Source organism: Charadrius vociferus, unplaced genomic scaffold (assembly GCF_000708025.1).
Source record: "Charadrius vociferus isolate BGI_N301 unplaced genomic scaffold, ASM70802v2 scaffold262, whole genome shotgun sequence".
NCBI lineage: Eukaryota > Metazoa > Chordata > Aves > Charadriiformes > Charadriidae > Charadrius > Charadrius vociferus.
In genome coordinates, this window is record NW_009647218.1 from 1,294,568 (window position 1) to 1,318,121 (window position 23,554).

Consider the following 23,554-nt stretch of genomic DNA (forward strand, 5'->3'; position numbering starts at 1 on the left):
CCCCCCCCCCAGGATTATCATGATGCTCCTTTCAACCTCTCATTAGCATGTTGTAACCCAGGAGCCTATTTGCTGTCTTTAATGACATAGATTTAAGAGATTTGTGGTGTCCTGACAAGACTTGGTTGTAGTTTGCCTATGGGTAACCAAGTTTTCAGGTGATATCTAAAATGTCTAAGTCTCAGACTATAAAAATCCTAGAAAGCTGGCACAGGGAAAGCTTTTATCTCTTAAAAGAAGGCTGGACAGAGCCGAAATAATCACAGGTTGCTAACTTTACAGATACATGATTTCAAGAATGATGTTTTCATTATTTTGGGGATAAAAAAAAGTCATCTACTTCCAGTTGCACCAAGGATTGCCATGGGCTTCTTAGAAAATGTTGCATCATGAAACAAAATGAATTTTCAATATCAGAAAGAACAGGAAAAATAAAGGGGTTTATTGAAAAGCAGCATGGTGGTTTAAGTTTGGAAACATCTATGGTTTTGGGGAGAGGGGAGGGGGGGGAAGCAAAAAGCAGAGGTGGAAAGAGTATGTGACCTGTAGCTATTGGCAAAGGACAAATAATATCCAAAGCATTGGCTTGATGCAGGTCATAATTAGTTTTTGTTAGATTCCTAGAGCTACACAAACCATGGTGTAGATTAAGGCTAGCAGTTTTAGGGTGGTGGAGCTAGAGGAAAGGTAATATCAGGACAAATTTTAGGCTTAAAAAGCACAGTAAAGTGATCTTGAGGATGAAAGCAAGTACTATGATACTACTTGGTAGCAGAGAAGTGCTAGGAAACTCTGCTGATGAGGTCATAAAAGACAAGGTGGGACAAAGCCTGACTGTACTATACCTGCACAGCCATTATTATTGGAGTGGCTGGGCTGGTGATAGAGTATTGGGAAAGCTTGATGAAATGTTGTCTTCAGTGGTTTACCACAGATTGCCTATCTAACAGCTCTGCTGAATATCTTTATGGGAGTTTAATGAGGAAAGAAGATCCCAGCGTCCACAAAGATGAGGTTTAGCTGGTAAAATCAGGGCAGGAGAGGCTCTGTATAACATTTTAAAAAAATATTATTTAGGAGATGTTTAAGTAGTTGTATACTTTGCAAAATTAAACCACTTAAATGTAGTCAATGTTAGCTCAAAATAAATTAGTTTTATGAGAGTTGGAAATATGCAAGGCTTACTATACAGTACATGGTTACATTTAGTGTTTTTCTTTCTTTCAAGAATTGATATTCATCGTAAAGAGAATGCCGGTGCTGCTGAGAAACCAATTACCATCCACTCAACTCCTGAAGGCTGCTCAACAGCTTGTAAAATTATTATGGAGATCATGCAAAAGGAAGCTCAAGATACTAAATTGTGAGTAAAAGGCATTTCATTGTGGAGGCATTAAAAATTCTGAATTCTTGTTGACTCCATTTAAAGATGCAGTCTTTTAAAACCTGTTAACAAGTGATTTTTTGCCATTATCCATAATTAAGTAGGTAAAGGAACTAAGACTTTTTTCCTTTCAGGACAGTCTACTTGCTTAATTAGCCCCAGCACACATCTACGTTTTCAGCCGTTGTCTGGCTGTGACTTTGAGGTGAACTGGAGCAAATACTGAAGTTTCTTGAGCAACTAATAGCTTTTAATCAGAGTGAGCATAACAAGTTGTGAGCTCTCACTAAAAGCTTAAAGGTATATTTCTTCCTTCCCAACAGCTCTTGCTATTTCAGTCTGAGTTTTATTTAGCAGGTATGTTACAATGAAGCTGTAGGTGGTAGTGCTGAAATGTGCATTGCACTTGGACTTGTTCTGCATCTAGTATAAACATGTATAAGTAAAAAAGGAGTTGTAGACATTTCTATGAAAACAAAATTTATCCATAATGTGCATAAAACCCTTGCACTCCGGTCTCCAAAAGTCTCACTGGGTGTTACCTCCATTACAGTACAGAAGAAATTCCCTTGAAGATTTTGGCACATAACAACTTTGTCGGCCGGCTTATTGGGAAAGAAGGAAGAAACCTGAAGAAAATAGAACAGGACACAGATACTAAGATCACGATATCTCCGTAAGTTTTTGATGGCCTAACCTTTTGATGAGATGTCTCAAATAGTAGCAATGCTGCTGCGGTACATTCGGGTACAGAGTTCTTACAAAAACATTATGTGTGTTTTGAAGCCTGTGATAAGTCTTCGGAGGCCTTTCCATAACGTGGATTAAAGTGTTACTTAAGTTCAGTTAAATTTAATGTAAACAGTGAGTATTCGTTGTAAAGTCATTCAAGACAAAGCCTAAAAACAGCACGTGGAGCCCATGTTTGACTATGTTTTAAGTTTTGGCTGTTTTTAACATATTATACCATATGTAATGACGAGTGTTTTAAACTGTAAGCCTGGATCAGTTCTGAGCTATGTGGGAAAATGAGTGAAACTGAGTGATGTTTTAGTTTCTGGTATAGATTAGATTTTTTTGGATGAGGGGGAAGGAAATAAAGCAAATGAATATTGAAAAAAGTATTTTTTAGTAGCAGTTCTGTCCCTCTTGTCCACTAGCAGCCAAACTGGGCTATGTTGACTAGTCTGCTTCAAAGTAATAGCTTTTGGTCTGAGTTTGTGAAGGTAACTGAGACCTGTTCAAATTTAGCTGAGATTAAACAGGAGTTTCCACCTTCACTGGAAATCTGCAAATCACTGATTAGATCAACATCTCTGTAGAAGCTTGGCTGTTAATAGTAGTTTTACCCTGGAGCAATATCTTCAGAGAACCTTCTGTTCTGGATAACAAATACTGTGGTGTGAACTTCCAAGCATTTGAGGGCATTCTGGACTTAAGCTTTAGCCAGAAAGGGTGAGAATAAGGCTTATAGGCTGCAGAAAAGGGAGAAAGTTTGGAAGATGCATGAAGACATATGAGAAGGTGTGAATACATGCACGAGACAAAAAACCAAGTGTACTGCAGAAAATAGCTCAATTGAATGAAAGGAAATAAAGAGTGAATGAAGTTTCTCAAACAGGGAATTCAAAATTGGGTAAAAGAACCTGAGACCTTCCTGAAGGTATGTAAACCTTTACGAAATTAGTCTGAGGAAGAGAAGTGAATCCACTGGAGAAAAAGCACCCAAATAAGTCTGCTTCAAGAATAGTTTTGTGAGACCAGCATGCTCTCTTTAAATGTGTTGGCATAAATATTGTGTTTGCAAACAGTACACAGGCTGTTAATGCTATTTCTTAAAGGGAAGAAAAAACGTACAGGGTAAATGGGATAATGGTCCTCATTCCATGAAATGAACTTGTCTTTACTGCTGATGACACAAATAACACATTGTCTGTAAACACTCACAGAGTATTCTTTAATTTAGCAAGTTAATGGTTTATTTGCATTAAAATCTTGGCCTCAAGATTACACTTGTCATGCTATGCCTGAAATAACCCCATGAAGTTGCCTCTGCTTTAATTGGTACATAAAAGAGAGCATAGATGCCCATTGACTCTGCTTTGTCTAATTAGTCTTTCTCCTGATCTCTTCATTTAGGCTTTTTGGTAATCTTGCCCATAAAGTTAAAGACAGCTGGTTTGGGAAAGTGTTTCCTCTTTTCTTTGGGGTGTTTTCCACCACTTTTCTTCCTGAGACAGTAACTCAGTGCTCGCACAATGGAAACTTAGATTGCTTTGTGGATGCATTTCGTGTTTGCCACTGCTTAACTGAGACGTGCAGGTTGCCACACTGCCCGCTGTGCAAGAAAGCAAGCTGTGCATGCTTCTTCCTCTCCTTCCTACCATGACCTTCCTCACTCACCCCTCCTGCATCCTGCTCTGACTTTTTGGTTTTTTTGGTCTTCACCCCTTCAACTCACCTCCTCTCAGTACACAGATATGCCATGGCATCCAAATCAGTTTCTTCCATTTTACCGTAGTAGGTCAGTGTTTGTTACCCAGCAAAGCCCTAGTTTAATGCTGTAACCCTTTCATTTTCCCTGAGGAGTTACTAGTGTTTCACAGCAAATGTTGTCTTGCACACAGCTTTTGGTTTTCCTGTTATGAGGATTTGGAGGCTCTCCTGCAGTTTCACTGAGGGTTGGGCTTTTTCCCTCCCTCCTTCCTTAAGGTATCCACTATTTTTCTCAAGGAAAGAAAGTTTCTTATGGTCTATGTTTCTGGGATGTCTAAAATGTCTGAAGTCCCCCTCTCTCTTGGTAAGTCTGGTGTGGAGTGCGAAGCTGAATGGTGCTGCACTTCTCTGCAGCTCATGCCCCTGCAGAGGGTGATGGTTTCCATCTTGTGTTGCACCTAAACGCATCTCGGCCATCTGATGCCAAACCTTGCTGTGGTGGGTTTTGTTGCCTTTGCTGTGAGGACAGAGTTTCTCCAGGTTCTCAGAGAACTGTTTTCAGCCCTGTTATGAATTGATACTACAGTCTTTGGAGGGCAAACTCGACATGCTCGGACTCGAATGATAGACCTGGATTACTGTCTGCTGTTTGCTAATTAACTGTGCTTCTGTTTCATTTTCAGATTGCAGGACTTGACACTCTATAATCCGGAAAGGACCATTACAGTTAAAGGCAGTATTGAAACTTGTGCCAAGGCTGAGGAAGAAATTATGAAGAAAATCAGGGAGTCCTATGAAAATGATATTGCTGCTATGAATGTGAGTTATCTGGTGGCATGGGCCCTTTCTGGAACTAGAACCATGGAAAGATTTAGATGTGAGGGACCTCTGGAGGTCACCTGGCCCAGCATGGGGGGGTTGCTCAACATAGGGCCTGCTTCAAAGTTAAGCAAAGTTGTGTAGGGACTTGAACATCTACATGAGTACAAAGTCCAGTGTCTGTCTAGGCAGCTTGTGCCTTGTCTCACTGTTCTCATGGTGAAAATTTCTTTCCTAATATCACATCAGAATTTCCCGGTTGCAACTTCTGTCCTGTTGCCTCGTGTATTAATTCACAGGGCTTGAGCGAGGTTTTTTTTCTTAATTTATGTATGTAGGCTGTTTTAATGAAGAGTTTTTCTGGTTTGTTTTGAGTAGGGTAACCGAGAAATGGATTTAGATTGAGGAAATGAATGAGCATTTCACTTTTTTTTACTTTTGCAAAAACCTAAAGGAATGTGTGACTACATACTATTGTGGTTTATGTGCCCTAGTTTGTATGTTTCTTAGACATTGGGAAGCACTACTTTGTTAAAAGTGTAACAACGTATGGAAGAAGGATCTCTCCTGCTTTCCATTATTTAATTTAAGAAGGCTTTATTAAGGTTTTTCTTGATATAGATGATAATGGCATTTAGTTATTCAAAGATGATTGGTGATTACATAATAAAAACAACCTACCTCATTTGTTTGCCAAAGTATTACTAATGCATATTGAGAAATGATTGAGATTTTTGATAAGCTATGAAGAGCTTTTTGTGTGCGTATCCAAATCTTATGGTCTAGAATCAGACTGGAAATATTTTTTCAGTTTACAGTAGTCTCTGATTTTCTAGAAATGGCTCTTCACGGTTTCCCTACTGACTGGAGACAATATTCTCCCTGCTCTTCTGGTCTCTCCCATGCTATAAGCAAATTGCAGGACACAAACTACACACAAGGACACAATAAAACATTTTATAGTGGTACATTTTTTGCTTCATGTAGTGAGCAGGAACATGGGGTTGAATTTGAGGCTGCTCTGCTGTTTGGCAAAGGTATGGTAAGCAAAAAACTACCTCTTATCAGATGGATTTCCAGTTTAGTTTGTAGCCATTATTAGGGTAGTTTTTTAATTGGTGAAGTTTTGGGGTTGTTTTTTTTTTGGTGTCTCATGATTGGCTTTTCTTGATGGCCTTGAGATGGTGTGTGTCTCTAGCTGAAGTATTACTAAAGCATAGTCTTATTATGGGGCAATAATCTGGAAAAGTAGAGAAAGGGTACTGACACGTTTTGTATCACAGACAACCAGTGCCTCCTACCACATGATGTTGCTGCTTTTCTCAGGTGTGGTAAAGTAAGGGACATGCAACCTTATAGTGGATGCTTTCCCAGGGGGAAATACCTGCTGGGGGGTATCCTACTTCATCTTTTGCAAGGCATGGGAGGGAAAGGATATGGGAGGGAGATGGGGCTATAGTGTGGTATGTATCCCAGTGTGTGAAAAGGGCTTGTGCGTGGGCTTTCTCTGTTTCCACAGGGCTTTGTAGTATAAAGACGAAAGTGATAATTATTTCTCTGATGGTTTTGTTCACTCTGAAAGTAAATTGTACTCTTGTCTGAATTTCTTGCTATAAAGTTTATCATATGTTTTGTTGATTAAGTTGTAGCAGGTGATTCCCAGCTGCCTTTCCTACTACATGTTTTTATTTTAATGGTATGGGTCTGTGCAGATATCTGGGAAATAGATTTGAAGCAGAATCCTTGGGGTAATGGAGATGAATTTTTATTTTCTTTAAATAACATACCAACGTCTTCTGAAAAGGTTAATAGCCTATGCCAACTAGGATTTTGATTAGAGTCAGTAACCAAGATTGTAAATCTTAACTAACTCTTCTGCCATTGCAGCTTCAAGCACATTTAATTCCTGGATTAAATCTGAATGCCTTGGGTCTGTTCCCACCTTCTTCTTCAGGAATACCACCACCCGCAGTGAGCGTTGCCTCCGCTGCTGCTGCTGCTTCATATCCACCGTTTGGGGTAAGGGAAGTCTCTGATTGTGGATGGTGATACAAATCTGTACAATGCTGCTGTTCAAAACTAATAAGTCTGCTGTATTTTTGCCAAATTACCTCAAAGATCTGGGAACAGTGTTTTAGTAGCTGGGTTTTGTCAGTTTTCTCAATGTTGTCTGTCTTCCCGCTTGCACACTGAAAGCCACTTCATGTGGCTGTGGTTGGGAACAGACATTCATTGGTCATTTAGTGAATTACCAGAAAATGGTATTTCTTAGGAAAAAAAGATAAGATCCTATTTTCAAGAGCACTTAAATTAGAAAGAAATCTCATATAAAATGGAATTTAAAAATTGCTGGAATTTGTAATTAATAATGCTAGTCTGCAGTTGTATTCTTGTTGATATGGAAGGGAAAAAAATGATCTCTTGTCATAAAGCGGGGATCTAAAGCTAAAATGTTTGAATGTAGTAGTTTTATAAGTGTACGAGCCCTGTTGAAATGCAGTATTGCTAAATATATAGGATTTAAATTACATAGATTACTCTCCAGAAAGCTGTGATTTACTTGCTACATTGCTCTCTAAGAAATACATGAAAAAGTTCAACGGAATCTTATTCAAATCCATTGCTGATTGGCAATCATAAATGAGGTCGTCTGCTATGGAGCAGAAGATAATTTGGCGTGTCAGAAAGCGCCAGAATCTTTCTGGAAGGAGATGGTGCTCTGATAGTCAAATAAGACAGCCTCATTACACAGAGAAGGTGATCTTTCATCTCTGTTCCCTGTTGCTGGTGGTTGTTAGCAACTCAATGGAAGATAAATTTTTAAAATGAACTCTAACAGAGCTTTACCAAACTCTGACACGGTTGACTGTGTCCTCTTCTTTGCTCAACAGTAACATCTAGAGAGTTGAGTCTGAGACTTTTCATGAACTAGAAAAGTGAAAATGCAGCACAGCACACTGAACTTTATCAAATAACTCAAGTGGGTCTATATATATTGCGCTAAAGGGAAGTTGTTGCCTAAATATTTTTCCCAGAGGAAGAAGCCAAGAAAATGTCACTGTAAGGAACAGGAAAAATTCCACACTCCTAGCATTGTTTGTGGGAATGAACAACTTGGGTGTTATGAATGTATTATGAACTATATTGAGTATAATAGCGGCTTTATCAGGAAAAAGTGGTCCAACGAAAACTGCAATGGAAATATGTTTATACTTGGTTATTCTACTGCTAATATCAGTGCCTCTATTTATGACAAACAAATTCCACCCCCCTGCCCCATCCCTCTGCACTTTGATTAGAATGGGAGACTAAACTAAAAAAATACAGGTTTCTACTTCCTTGTATTGTATAAAATGCCATCTGTGGAAATGGATTACCTCAATTTATTTCTTCTTTTTTAAGAGAAAGTAGAAGTGATTTGTTAACAGTACATAACTTTCTTTGCTTTCGTGTATGAAAAGTGTAGCTTTTTCTTTTATTACTCCAGATTTGCAAAGTACTTTGTTCTTGAGATTCACACTGTAAGCCTACAGTTCTGTTCCTTGCTTTGTTTATTTTCATTTCTTTTGCACTTTTTCCTTTTGTTGTGGTTCTTTCTTGCTTTTGCTTTAAATATGCACCTAAACGGTGCTGAACGTCGTAATTTCAATCTTATTCATGTCTGATGCTCTGTTGCTATTGCACCTTTCTCCCTGCTAGATCTCCATCAGTTTCCAGGCTTTTTGAAATAGGATAGTGGCAACATACAGTAAGAGGCATCAAGAAACAAGTGTCATTGTGTAAAATTGTGGGAACTTTGCAGCTGGAAGGACCACACTGTCTGAACTCTCACTTGCTCCTGTTCATGCTGTTTGCTCATTCCTCTGAATAAGCTCTAGTTCCAGATAGTCTAGATGTATGACAAGCTGATGTGCAAAAATGAAGGCATAAACTCACAGATTCAGAAGATAACCTCTTTTGTGGAGGCTGGGGGTGGTACCAACGCAGCCCCTGAACCTGAAACTGAGGGCTTCTGAAACCAATACGTGAACTATTGAAACTATATCGCCTTTTCTTACTTACATATGACCTTATCTGCAAAAGAGCAGGTGGTTCTGTGGGCTTCAGGCAAGTCAGCCCTTCAGATTACTTGGAGTAGCTGTCCTCTGGGGAGAGGAAAACAAAGAAAACTGAGTTTATCTTTTAATGGATGCAGTTTTCCAGAAAAAAAGTTTCAATTCTTTTTTTTTTTTAAAAAAAAAGCAAACTTGTTTGGGTATGAAGTTAGTTTCTGTAATTTCTGAGTTTTACTCCTCCCCTGTATTTTTTTCCTCCAGTAGAACAATTTTTAAGACACTGACTAAATAGGGTATTGGGGCATGTAGAAGTAGAAAGAACAAAAGAAAAGGACTGGATGTATTTTGAAGAAGGAATGGAAACAATTTGAAAGGCTAAAGGTAACCACAGAGGGGGATCTAGGAGAGCTCATAAGGGATTAAAAAAATAAAATAAAAATCTGTGTGAGTAACAGAGGCTTCAGGGAAAGAAGGTCATAGAAGAAGCATTAATGAAGAAATCACAGGGAGACTTTGTCCATCTACCTATGAGCTGTTTGTTACAGAGTTCCTTGTTTTGGTAAAAGTGTTTGGGTGACCCAAGTCCCTTAAGCTTATTTTGAATGGATGTCCTTGTATGCTTAGGAGCACTGGTTAGCTGGCATTGAGGGTATCCCTTTCGGGCAGCTGGAAATCCTTTCTGAAAACACTGCTGGCATCAGCGTATAAGAAGCGTATCCTGCTGCTGTCTGGCTTATTTTTGTCAGTGCAAATTTTGCCTTCTGCTTAGGACTGGACATGGGTGGCTCTTTCCTGTCTCATGTTTGTTTGACTGAGCAAAGGTGTGTTCCTCAGCAGTTTCAGCTATGCCATCATCAGATACCTCTTGGCATCTAATGTCATTGAAGACCTTTTGTGAATATGTGCTTACAAACCATACAGTGAGTCTTCAGACCCCACTATGATGTGCCTGAGGGTTATAAAGCTTTTGTTCGAATCTCTTTGGCTGTATGGACCCTTTCTTCACCTTATTGTGGGGATGGACTCACAAGTGGCTCTCCCTTGGGTCAGAAGTTAGATGGGTAAGCTTTAGGCATTTGCAGAAGAGTTTCCGTATGGAATTGATCCTTCATATGTACAATTTTCTAGTGACAAGGTGTTGCTGTGACCTTGTGGTCCCAAAGAAACGGAGGTGTCGTCTTAATTATTGAAACAAGTGTCTGTCACATTCCTGATGCTGCTTTTCTGTATGGGTGAAAAGAGAAAAATCTGCACAGTAAACAGATCTAGGATTTTGTTATGTTGCCAGACCTGTCACTTTAAGCTCTGAACACCAATACATACAGCCATAGCCAACTAGTCCTAAAACTGAGTATTCAGGAGTTTGGGACTGAGTAATTTGATAGGTTTAGCTGTGTTTGTGAGTTGTGTGATGCTTCATCCTCTCCCTCTTCATGCAAAACTTCAAGGCATATTTGACTAGAGCATAAATGCTATTCTCCAGCTGCTTCAGGAATAGGCCAGTGTCACAAACTTAGGAGGCAGTGATGTTATCAAACGCTGGTTTACATTTAGCTCCTTGGACTGGGTCATGTTCAGGAGAACAATTTGGACGTGACTGAGATACCTCATTCTCTATGGTCCATATACACCGGTGTGAACCATCATGGAGAACATCAAAGTCTTATTGCATAGAGCCTCATCTAATTTAATCTAATGAGATGGAGTTTCTTTCTTCCTAAGGAGCTGGTTATTGCTTTGCCCTTTGTCCTGGCAGGTAGAGTCTGTACAGGAAAGCACAGGCTGTCTTTGGTATCTGTCTGTTTACAGATATAATCACGCATGTGCACGTGTGTGCCACATATGGCTAACAGTGTCTGAGCACCACATCTAGTGCAGGATAGCAATTCTTTTTTTTTTTTTTACATTTACTTATCACTGGCAACAATTCTTAGTATAGCAACTGTATAACTTAATTGCAAAGTCCAAGCTCTGTTTGCCCGTCTAAAGCACTCATTTGTGTAGTCATTTAAAAGGGATGTAATGGAGTTGCGTGTTGTGTTGCGATTCCTGAATTTTCCCGTTTTGCAAAAATCCAAGATCTATATACTTTTCTCTGTCCTTCTAAAAGACAGGTAAATCGGAACATGTGGGAATCACTGAAATGTTTTAAGGTTTGAGGAAAAACTAGGACTTAAGGAAGGTCTGGGTTAAGAATATTAGGAGTTAAAAATTCTTGTTACTGTCAAATGGGCATGATTTTACTCTTATGATCCTGGTGATAAAACCATTTTTTTTTTTTTTTAATGAACGTGTGCCCTTGTGTGGCCATGCTAAGGACCAGTAGCCTTTCTGTGTTTATTTGTAGTTGATGTCTAGTCCAGCTGCTGTTGGGTCTGGAGAAACACCACTTTCTGTTTACTGTTAAATCTTTCTCCTTAACTCTGCACTTTAATGCTTGTGTGTTGCAGTTCTGACACAATTGCAAATAATTTCATTAGTCTGCCCACTGTCATTCATAACGAATGTCATGAGCTGAGTACCTGCACGAAGAATTGGAATTTGTATGAGCAGAGTAAGATTCTGCAAAAGTGAATATGCCCCATGCTTACGTTTTCCACAAGATACCTTACCACAAAAAATGTTTTTAAAAGTATCCCAGCCAAACTGCTTCAACTGCAGAGATGTACTGCTCAAAGCTTTTTTGATGAAGTTGTTGCTTCTGTCTTCTGAACTTTGGGGAGAATATGCACATGCTTGTCTCTCAAGAATAAAAGTTTGTTCTCCTGCAAGGCTGAAGATTTTTAAAGCTCCAAACAAACAAGAATTCTTTGTCTTAAATTTCAACTGTGTACAGTCATGTATTTAAATACACTTAGCTCATCTACTGGCTTCAGCAGGTTGCACCCTTCCTTTTATAATTGAAACTGTGTGTGCTTATTCATACATCTGACTGCATCTCTTTTGTAGTCTTGGGGTCTGAAAGTTGGCATCCCGGGGTAGGGGAAGGAGGGCTAACCTGTTAGAGGGCTAATCCTTGAGCGTCCTGAACCAGGGCGGTAGAATTAATACTCCTGTTGAAGGGTCCCTACCTGTTGCATGGTAGATGTACCCAAACAGACAAGAAGGTGAGAAGTAGGCAGCTTTCCACCACCAGAGGAGTTCACACCAGCTGCTTTCCTGCATCTGTAAGGTCCTATAAGAGACAGCTGAGTTTCTGCTGTAGGAAAGGTATCTAAGGTGAAGAGATGCTCCTCTGCTCGCAGTAGGACTGCTTTCTATACTGGCCTTTTTGCACACCCGTTGTAGCTTCTTGAAGCTCTACCCTCAAAATGCACTCCTAACCCTTTTTTTAGCCTCACCATTAATTTTTAGGTTACATGATATACATAGAGGCTTCTAGGAAGAAGAAAAAAAAAAAAAAGGTGTTTTCCTACAGTAAACAAAACTACAAAATCAAACCACCTTTTTCTGATGACAAAAAACTCTTATACAGCTAGGCTGATAGGTTGCTTTCCTTTATTCTTTTTGCTATCTCTTGAAGCTTTTTGTTGCAGGTGAGGAACATACCAATGGAAAACTTTCTTCTTAGAAGATGCTGTGGTCAAGAGAGAGATTCCTTCTTTATTCTCCACTAATTTTCTTAATAATAGTAAAGAAGAGATCTTCTATATTGCATAGATGTGAGAGAAGAAATAACTGTATTATGCTTTTGGCAGGAAAGAAAAGTAATTTAAAATGAAAAATTGCTTCATTGAGGGCCTTCATTTGATGCCCTGAGCATAGATGAGAGCCAAGGAAGAGGAAAAACTGTCCTATCTTTCCAGGTACTTTGACTCTTACTTGGTGGAGTTGGGCTCCTTTGGATGTCTGGGTTTGATAGGATTAGCTCGTGCTACTGTCACATCTAAACTATCCAGGGGTGGTAATGTATGTACATCTATAATGTGTGTAGTCTTAAGTGGCTTTGCCCTAATTTGGCTAGCTTGTTAAGCAGTAGATGATTTTGTGAGGAGCTGTCCTACAGCCAAAAGAGGATGTGGTTTGCAGAATGAAGAAGGATTTGGCAGTATTTTTACAAAATGGTTTTATATCGATGAAATGAAAACCATACATGTGCAGCACACACAGTCTTGAGGAGGGCACTATAGGACAACGGCATTGTCTGGAAAAAAACACTTCCAACTAATTAGCCTTCTTTTGAAGATTGTAACCTCAGTGCCTTGAATACACCTTTCCTGCTGCTTAGTTTCTTAAATTCATTAATGATGCCTTTTTGACAAATAAGAAACTTGCTCCATGGTGCATAACATTGTGGGATTTTTCTGCCCTGTGGAGAAAATGGTTGGTCCTCCCACCACCTCGAAGCCTCCTGGTCCTACCAAGCTGTGTTGGCAGGGACCCATGTCCGGAGCAATCAAACTATTCTGCCTCTGGAGATAGACTGACCCTCAGTGAGGGAAGCAAAAATGTAATTGGCACTGTATGATGTACAAAGATTTGGCAAGTTGACAGCTGGTATTTTTTCGGAGGTGTTGAAGCCTTCAGTTATTCTTAATAGCTCTTTTTACAGTTCTGAGGTTGTCATAATGCAAATAGCATCACTAGCTAGTAATGCGCACTTTCAAAAATAAAAATGGCTTCTTCCTCACTGCAGGTTTGAATACTTGTAGTGATATTTGTAGTTCCTTGGGACAAGAGATAAGAATTTTTGTTGGTCCCCTGCTCCCAGACTCTTGTTGCAGGAAGAAGATTTAATCAGTGTTCCCTTGAACTTTCAGACTCCCAAGCTCTAAGTACTAGGCTCAGCATCTTTTGAGTGTTAAACTAAATGGGAAAATTAATTCCTTAAGGTGCCAAATAATATTTTGTTTCTGCAGTGTACTGAGCTCCTTCAGGCCAGAAACAAAAATAGGTCAAGTCCTCATTCTGGTGTAGCTGGCTCCATCTCTGGTTGGTTTGTTCATTAAGCATGATGGAAAAATAAGTGACCTTTCTGTGTTTTCACAACCTGTTTTTCTTGCAACTGCCAAGGAATCTGAGAGCAGTGTCTTTGTAAACCAGAGCTGATGAGTACTTCTATCTTTCAAAGCCCCAGATTTCATGAGCAACTTCCAGGAGTCTGGAGTACCCAGTACCCATGTGGCTGGTGTGTCACAGCCACGATTTTTGAAGTGGAAGTGTTTTGTTTTGGTGGTTGTGCAGTGTTGCAACACCAAATACCTATGTTTGCTGCTTGTGAATGACCAGCAAAACTCCTGCTTACGTAGTTTCACAATCTGTTCCTTATGTTGATTTCTGCTTTTGGCTGTCTGTTCAGAATAAAAGGTGGCAGATTGCTTTTTTTGGCATTGTGGCCAATCAGATTTTGCAAAAACAAAAAGTTCATGCCATGTTCAGAAATATGTCAGACCTGTTCCTGCTTGTGAAATGCCTTACAACCAGCCTGCCAGAAAATGTTCCTTCTCTGCTTCTGTGATTTCTACCCCCTCGTTCCTGGCTAGGTTTTCATGTTGGAAACACTTCTGATAGGTGCGGTCCTGTTAGTGACTTCTAGTAGTCTGAGGAGATCCCCGTGGCTTGCCAGGTAGAAGACGATGGTGATGAAAAGTACTAAAGTTGAGAGCCAAGAAATGGAGTAGTATTAAGTGAGATGATTTTAGTAGCATCTCACTTAAGGTACTGACTGTTGTATAATAACCATCTGTGTTTGAGTTTCAGGTGTTGAAATGCAGTAGTCCCCGAATTGGAAATGCAGATGGGGGTTGTTGCTTAGGTTTTCAACCAAGAGGAGAGGACCAGCTCAGCTAGCTGGACAGAGGGCTCCCACCCATGTGGCATACTTTCTAGGTGTTCGGGACTGACAAGGGGGAAGACGTGGAGCTGCATGGCCTTGCTGTGGGTTTATTGCCTTGGAGAGGGTCATGCTCTTGGTTCATTTAGACACACCAGTGTTTCTTACATGATGCAGCAGTAATGCTTGCAGGTTAGAGAGGAGCCAGCTCTGCTCTGAACGCAGCCCAGAGACCCGTGTGGTGGAGGGAGGTGGTGTGATGAGCTCCTGGCCATGTTGGGAGAAGGTTGCTGCAGGCGTGATGTTGAAGCTGCTGTGGGGAAGTTCTGTCTTGTACTTGGAAATCCTTCCCACCACTCCTGCTTCTCGCATCAGTCTGGGGTTCACGTGAAGATAAAGCCCTGGGTGGACGGTGGCAGTACAGTTTGTGTATGGGAAAATGCACAATGCTTCAGGGTGTCCAGAGTAAAGTTAAAAATACACATTTCTTTTAAATTATGTTCTGCTAGCTCTTGACAGACTGAACTCAGCAGTGAAGAATTGTCCTGTTACCTTCTAAGTGTAGTCCTGGCTTTTCAGGTAGTGAATATGGCAGAAGGTTTTAGACTCACAGCATGGGCTTAAGCCTGTTCTAAACAAACCCGAAAAGCTAGGAGGGCGGGGGGAGCTCAGGCTTCAGTTTGTTAACCTACACTGGCAGCAACACTTTAGCTGATGTACAAGGTGGTGACCCAAGAGGTATTTGCAAGGATGTTGTAAAAGCGTGGATCACGTTAGACCTATCTACCGAGACTTTAAATAAGTTTTCCTTAATGAGCCTCTTGTTTCCAACAAAGGCTTAAACTTTTAGCGTTAGTATTGGAAAATCAATACACTAGGATTTCTTTCACTGGTGTCAAAAGCTGACTTTTTATTAATGCATTGAATCCTACTGGAATGTCTTCAAGAATACTTGGCTTAGCGTTGGTTTTCCCTTACTGCAAGTTTTTATTACTAAATAAATAAGACCATTTAGTATAGCTGTAGGCCAGTATAATTCTTCACAGTGCATTGCAAAAACATGGTTTGAATTTTGGCTTTGGGTATGGTAGAGGCTTTGAATAAAATGTTACCTCACTTCCTGACAAAGCTGAGGGTATTCTGAAGACTGAGTCATTTGTAAATCTGCCTTGCTTTGGTGATGGTAATCATGGCAGTTGGGAAGGGGAAAAATGGTGAGGGAGAACTTTTTAATGCAGTCATCTACTGGTTGTATTTTTTTACTTTACAAAGTGGATTTGGTTACTATTTAAAAACAAAAAAACTACCAATAACCCACTAGGCTAGATGGTAGCCAAACATTGGCTGAGACTGTTCCATGCAGTCTTAAAATACTTCTTAATTATTTCCCTGACAGCTAAAAAAACTGGCTAGAAATGGATAATGTGACTTTGTGATTTAAAATAAATGTCTCATCTTAAGGTAATTCATTTGCAACACATTTAGAGTAAATGAAAACATAACCCGGAGATGCATAATGAGCTTAGAAACCAGCAGAGATCCGATTCTGCTCCCATTGATGTCTGGCAGAAAATCCTATTTACTTCAGTGGGTACAACATTTTTAAAGATTTACAACCTTATCCCAAATGTTGCCATAGATTTACCAACCACATACATTTGAATGGAGCAAGGGGTCTATGGAGACACTTAAAAACATGACTGGAAAAAACCTTGTACAGTTGGCAGGCTTGCTGAAAAAGACTGAGATGAATGCTCAAGTTAACACCAGGGACATAAATAACAAACATGTCCCCTTACTAGCCCTGCGATGGGTGGGATCGCACGCTCATACTGACCGAGGAAGCTGTGGACTGACCTAGCAGCAGCCAAAAGCAGGAGAGGAGAGTTCATCTTGGGGAAGAACACAGGAGGCAAAACTTTCTTGCATGTGTGTGTTTTTTGTATGTGTGTGTTGGTTTATTTGTTTTGGTTTTTAAAATACTGTTCCCTGAATACAATGTCCCAAATACAAACTCCCAGATCAGGTGGTTTGGGACCAACTTTTTACCTACCACCATCTATCTGAAGAATCATAGCTTTATTTTTCTGAGTTTTCATCCTTGCCTGGCCATACTTTGGCTGTTATGCAAGTGCAAGATGAGGACAAATGCTTTTCCTTCTGATGATCTGTCAGGTGAGGGAAAAGCTCTCCTTGTGTGTGATTTTTGGGCAGTTTGTAGGACTGATGCACCAGGCCTTGGCAGAAAAAGGGCTGCAGTAAGCTTATCACAAGGGCAACCTGTTGGGCTCTATAGATCTTTCTAACTCTGCAAGGAAGAGCTGCAGAAAGAAGAATGAATCTGCAAATTTCCTTGGCGAGGAGTCCCCAGCTTTTAGCTCTGGTGTGGAGAAGTAGCCCTCATGCTGTAGGGCATGGGGCAATATCCCAGGGAGGGGAAGAACCTTACCCCAGCTGAGGCTCTGGAAACAAAGTTCCACTCTGCTAAGCCAGTTTGCTAAGAGTAAACTATATCATGGTAGAGATGGCAGCAGAGAAGCGGTTGTCCTGCGGAAATCTTCTGTAGAGCTGCAGTGTCTGGTTGGAACAAGGGTGACCATCCTGATGGTGCCTGCGGTGCAGGGGCTCCAGGCAAGCCCAGTGTAATGGGGAAACAGCCAGGGGTTACAGGATTTAGGAACAGATTTGGCTAGATCTTGGATGGAGGTGGTGAGAATTAAAAAAAAAAAAATAATAAATTTAAGTTGACTTATCAAGTTTTACATCTGTACTTTAGTTACCTTTCTGAAAGCTTTGGTGTAGTCTGTACCACCACAGCTACCCTTTGCTAATATAGTGAATATATCTATCTATTTAAACAAGTATGCAGTTTACCACTTGCTTTGGTTAATGTTTTCCATTTTCTGTTAAAAAATGATGAATGGTGCTTTTCTTATTTGCTTGATTAATTTTTAACTTCTGATTTTCATCAGGCTACATTTGGATGGAAATTGGAATCCAATTAATGAACAAAACCAGCATTTAAAATTGTTTTCATTAGTTAAATGTGCTGGATATAGATGAAAATTCCCTATTAAGCCTGTTTTGTGTTTAAAGCATACTGATTTTTGTAGAAACAAAGCAAGTATTATCAGCTGTTTATGAACTGAATTAATTGTTTCTGGTCACCGTGCTCTTCAAGAATCTGTTTCTTGGAACTGAGAAATCTCAGTTTCTGAATCTTGGTTTCTGGAGCACTCTTTTTCTTTAAAAAAATAATTTTTTTTTTTTTAATTCTAAGAAGCTAAGTTCTCCATCTGAGTGAACAACCTGGTGGTGTCTATGTGCCACAGCTGTGTGAGACAAACTTCTCTCCCCACAGCCACATTCCTTAAGTGTCCGCAGGCCTCCTGCCCCACTGACCAGAAGAGTACCCAGCTTGCTTTATACTGTTTGAACTTGTTCGATGTTAGGGAGGACTAGTCCTAAGCCCATCCCACAAATACTGCCAGGGCAGAAGCGGTGGTCTGTGCGTCCCAGACCTCCGGGGCTGTTACTCACAAGTTAGGGTGGACGTATGGACTGTACATCTTGAAAAACCTAGGTTACTATTTTAAAAGATTTCCCCCCTTCCCTCCTCACATTTCTGTCAGTTCCTAGGGCTGGGCTGGTCTTGAACAAACTGTTTTCTTATGTGAGTGGAAAATAAAATGAATGAGGAAGAAGAGAAAATTGCATAGAATTCTTCATGCACGGAAGACCTTACTGTTGTCAAAAATTAGTTGTTGACTAATTCCATGACTTAATGAGCTTTACAACTTCAGTAAAGAATTCATGCTACTTTAAGGTTTAGACTGAAAAGTATTTAAATTTATAAATATACCATTAAGACGCCTAATTATGAAGTAAAAAATGAACTGCAGGATGGTCTCTGAAGTCAATACAGACAGATATTCTCCAAGATATATATACACATATATATTTTAGTTTTTAAATTTTAAGTATATGTTTAAGCAAACTTGGCCATCTTAAGGGAGTGAACGTTGAAGCTCAGATTCCACACAGTGGGAAATTACTTTCCTAAATTTAGTGCTTCTAACATATGTTTAAGATCTAGGAATCTATTTCTGATATAACTCATGCTAGAAGTTCCTGGAAAGCTCTGTGACTTATGCGGCGCAGCATGGGGAAGATTAAATTATAGTTGATTTTCTTCTATCCTAAGATCCTCAGAAGCGTCTGTAAGATTGATGGGTGGTGTAGTCATTGCATTACGTTTTGATGTGTTTCTTTTGGAGGATAAGTCTTCCAGTAAATACAAAAGGATTTTAAAATTATTGTGGCTAAGGAGGTGGACAGATAATAAATTGAACTTGGTGTTATGATACTCTCTTGAAAGTCTTAGCTAGACTTGATTTCTGCCAGACGAAAGAGCTGTTTTAAGGCATGAACATCAAACACAACAAGTCAAACAGTACACTTTTTGAGTGGTTAAAAATCAGTGTAAGTAAGGAAATGGACATAATTTCTTTAAATCCTGCGTGATGTTATACTGGAGATGAATTTGGTAATACATATGTGCCAATGTGCTCCTGCAGACAAGAATTTGAAAAATGACAATGTATAAACAGTTCAATATTGACAGATTCTCCACTGTTCTGTAATAAACATATATAACTATTACACCAAAATGGGAGTTTAGTGTTAAAGAACCTCGCTCGCTTACACAAGAAGAGTAAAAAAGGTCTTTCAGGAACAAAAGAAGTTGAAATGTATCAATAAGTCAAAATTAGGAGGAAGGAGGGGAGCACTACAGTGATCTGACTGTACAGTTGGAAAGACACATGTACGTCTTCTGTCTTTCATTGCCTTTGCTGCCCGTGTTTCATGTTTAAGGGTGAGACAGCAGAAAGGAATTTCAGTGGTGAATTGAATCTAGCCAAGAAAGTGGCTGGAAATCAAACTTTGGGAAGAAGAGGGGAAAACTGTGCTGCAGGCAGATGGGCAACAGAGGGAAGGCAGGAAATATCTGCAAACAAAACTAATGAAGTTTGATTTGTTTTTACGGTAGAGAAATGTGTCTGGAGGTGGATTTAGGTAGAAGCTGTGTAAATTCTTGCAAACCAAGTCAAGCTACATGTTTGATTTGTAGCAGTGCTGTACGAATTAGCTGGAAAGTTTGTGTGCCTTAGCTCAAAGTTTAGCTGGAAGAGGGTGGCTGGAGTTGGATGTGGAAGAGAACTTTGGCAGTGGACTTCTGCAGAAGCTGGAGCATGTGTGAACAGTTGAAGGTAGGAGTCAAGGTGATGAGCGAGCAACGGGTGGCTAAGCTTTCCTGGACTGGAAAGAGAGGTTGCCTCTACACCCAGTGCAGTTAGTATGGGTCTTTGCAACAAAACCAGAAAAAACCCAAACCCAAATGCCTCATGAATATGTATCCATTCAGAAACAGTCTTCTGAAGTGGTGAGATCAAATAAGTACCTACAGTAGCATTTCCAAATTACTGGAAATCTTGCTGGATTCATGATGAATGTGTAAAAGGATTTACTATGAGTGCACTCAGAGAATGTTTGTAATAATAAGAGGAGAAAATGAGTAATCCTCTGGAAAGCTGGTTTAACATATATATTGAAGTGACTGGTATCTTTCATTACAAAGTCGTAGTTTCAGGGTGCAGTTTTGAGATCATTTTAAACTGATCTGTAGGCAGATTAAAAGGGGTGTTCCCACGTTTTCCCGTGCCCTGACCTAAATGTTGTTGCTTCCTCCCTTGCTCCAGGACTGCTGCTTGTGTGGCTCTCTGGTTATTTGGGTCAGGGACCCGTGGCCTGCATTAAAAATCGGCTGGATCTGCAATCCTGCTGGCCACAAAGCTCGCAGGGGAGCGGGGAGGCTGGGTGTGGAGGGCTGCAACCTGTGTCCAGGGAAAACGTGGGCTTAAATCAACATACACTGACTGTGGATCCTGATGCCTTGTACGTGTGAAAACACAGGGTAAATTGTGTAACTGTTGCAATCACCTAAAGCAACTGGCAGAATGTGTTTCTATTCTCAATATCCTATTTTGGGGTTTCTTCACCTGGTACATGGAGCTGTGCCTGGAATTTGTTTCCCCTGAGGTTACAGTTGACTTGTGTTTACCAAAAATAAAGTGGTAAAACTTGGAAACAAGCATTTTGTTCTGATTTGTTTACGGTTAATGCAATGGGACTTTGCTTTCCCTTGAAAGAAGTTACTGAAATTGAAATAAAAAAAAAAGTGGAGGTAGCTTTTTTTCTAGGATTGCAGCTGCTTTTTGCTTTGTGTTGCATACAGCATTTTTTTTCCCGAAAATATCCCAGAAAAAACTGCTTTGATGAGCTTTTGTATGTGGGCCTGTATCCCTACCAAAATATGCAAGTGAGCAAAGCTAAACGAGCATGGTTTCTCCCGTGTGCTCTGCTCACTGGTGCTCGGGCTGGTCTGCATGGTGGGCACCGGAAAACTGAGGATGAGGATGGCTGCATTGTCTTCAAATGCCTCTGCAAGAAAAGGGCTTGTTGGCTTTATCTTCTTGAGGATGAAAAAACAAATTTTGAAAATACATTAGAGTTACATAGAGGAAGAAATGCTTTAAAAGGGGGTGTGTGTGTCTTTAAAAACCTCCTAGTTCAAAGAAGGGCTTGTGTGAAATGCTTTTGAGAAGCAACCCTGACTCAGTGGATGGAGTAATGGTTCGGTGGTGCTCCGTCAGTCCAAGATGAGCTCTTTTGAGGCTGATAAAATAGTTATGGTTTATTGTGGCGTATGTAGCCCTGCGGTTCCATCGTCACTGTGCAGCACGTAGAGAGGCTTCCAAGTGTTATGTTGTGTGCTCCAGCTGGGGCATCTGGCTGAAAGCAATAGGAAACTGCAGTGGTGCCTGATATCCAGTGGGTACAATGTTAGGGTCCTCTCGCTTTTAAAAATGTCTAATCTGGGGTTTAATTTACTAGCCTGCTTGAGGCCTGCTGCCAAGGCTCCAACTGTTGCATAATGTTACACAGGAGGAATCGCTGGCAGTTTTCAAGCTGGCTATCATTCCAGATCACTCCCACACAAAGGAAATTGTAGCATATATGTAACTCTGAGGCTTTTTGTGCCGCTCTCAGCACAATCTAAAATTAAAAAAATAACTAGGAAAACTAGAAGGAGTTTGCTTGCTCAGGCTGTAGCCTCTCCACTTGTAGCAGCCTCATCTGCAGAGTCCTGCATGTGGAAGAGCATCCGGACAGTGACAGGTAAGAACGAAAGCCTTGTGAAGAAGCAACACCTCGATTGTTTTTTTAAAACTCTAAGCATTAAAATTGCAACTGATTTCTAAAAGATGAAAGAATCCTCTTTTGGCTCAAACTGTTCTTTCATGTGCTGTGAATATTGTGTCTTCCAGAAAAAGCCAGACCCTTAATATTCAGACATCACAGGGCGTCATAAGATTTCCCCCTCATTTCCATGCATGCCTGTTCCCTACCCGTTTTCCTGTCAGTCTGATTCGTAATGTTCAAAAACATTCACTGCATATTTCCTTCTTCCCCACAGCAACAGCCCGAGTCTGAGACTGTTCATCTGTTCATCCCAGCCTTGGCAGTTGGAGCTATTATTGGCAAGCAGGGACAGCACATCAAACAACTTTCTCGTTTTGCAGGCGCATCTATTAAGGTATTATTACACTGACTAACTTTCTGTATATTCTACATGACACTTTCAGCAAGTTTGCACAAGCCGTGTTTTCGTGAATGTCCTCCCCCACTCCGTGCTTAGAATGTGATGTGATAAATGGTACATTTGTTTATAAATCATCTTTTAATCTTCCTTGAGACAAGATAATTAGAAGCATGTTTTCAAACGTCTCCTGAGGTGTGAAATATAAGCTGCAAAGAAAACTACTTTGGTGGTCTCGATTTCTTAGAAACAGGCTTAAGTCTTAATGATGCACTGCTAAAAGGCTTTCTTCTTGCTTTTGGTAAAGTGAAAATTGGTAAGGTGAATTCCCCTTCTAAAAACAGCAGCACAGGTGAAGTCTCCTACTGCTGTGGTTGCTCTTGCTCTGTTCCAGATGGATCGGTCTGGGCTGTCAAGCTCAGATGGCTCCAGGCTGAAGCGTACGTGTTTTAAAATCACCCAGGTACTCCAAGTTCTGGGGTCGGTCGGTTCTTTAACATCACGCTTACCTTGACGCCCTGCTTTAACATCCGGTTGTCTGTGTGTTGACCACCTCAGTGTAGCTAAGAAGGAGATGGTTTGCAGAAGTTGACCTAATGGAAGCTTAAGCTTGAATTTTAGCCAATTTGGCCAAATCCTCTTTGGCTGTGTATAGGGGTTAGTACCAGTTGCAGTTGTAGAAGACCTTGGGTTACTGCTAGTAATGCTGTTAAAACCACAAGTATCTTCTCTAACGCTTGATCTCTTTTCTTGTAAATAGTCAGTTCTGCTATTCTCTGCTGTACAGATGATGTTTTGGCCTAAACTAGAAAAAAAAAAAAAAGTGCAATATGTAGCTTTGTTACATGCTCTTACATTGTGACATTTTCCTGCCCAGATGAAGCAAACATCGTTGTCTCGGTTCTCTTTGCTCAGGAGATGTGGCCTCTTCAATGGAGCAGGGATCTGCGGAAGGTCAGGGGCAGAGGGGCAGGAGCTGGCTATGCTGCGTTGAGCTCGGTGAAGCCAGCAAGGGCTGGCTTGGCTTGGAAGGTGTTCATCTAAGTGCACAGAGCAAAATAATTGGGGAACCTTGACGAATGAGTGTTGTGTGTGGTTCGCCGAATGCCGATCTGTTTACTGGCCAGTCAGCCCACTGGCACGCTGCCCAATTCCATTCTTTATTGAGCAGTACATTAAATACGGGTTATACTACACAGATGGTTTACATTAGCAGAGCACCAATAATCATATTTTTTGGGGGAAAATGGAATAGAAGACAGTGAGAAGTGTTGATTTTTCTTTATCAAATCTGTCTTGCATGGAGGTGCGATGTATCACATGTATTTCCTCTTTCTCTCTCCATTCCCATAGTTTGTATCTAAAGATTAAGTGGTATATGAAAGGTACTGATAGGTGGAGAGAGAAATGTGAGATAACCTGGACCT

At 40.4% G+C, this 23,554-nt stretch overlaps 1 protein-coding gene across 3 annotated transcripts in view; it reads left to right on the forward strand.

The window, feature by feature from the left end:
- IGF2BP3 (insulin-like growth factor 2 mRNA binding protein 3) overlaps window positions 1–23,554 on the forward strand; it is a 116,152-nt gene that overhangs the window by 81,051 nt on the left and 11,547 nt on the right. The window contains exons 7-11 of one of the 3 annotated variants that reach the window (XM_009879545.1): window positions 1,229–1,363; window positions 1,938–2,060; window positions 4,504–4,639; window positions 6,527–6,658; window positions 22,005–22,124. In XM_009879545.1, coding sequence (XP_009877847.1) covers window positions 1,229–1,363; window positions 1,938–2,060; window positions 4,504–4,639; window positions 6,527–6,658; window positions 22,005–22,124 — 646 coding nt within the window. The remainder of the gene's footprint in view (window positions 1–1,228; window positions 1,364–1,937; window positions 2,061–4,503; window positions 4,640–6,526; window positions 6,659–22,004; window positions 22,125–23,554) is intronic. The other 2 variants (XM_009879546.1, XM_009879547.1) reach the window with 2 other exon arrangements.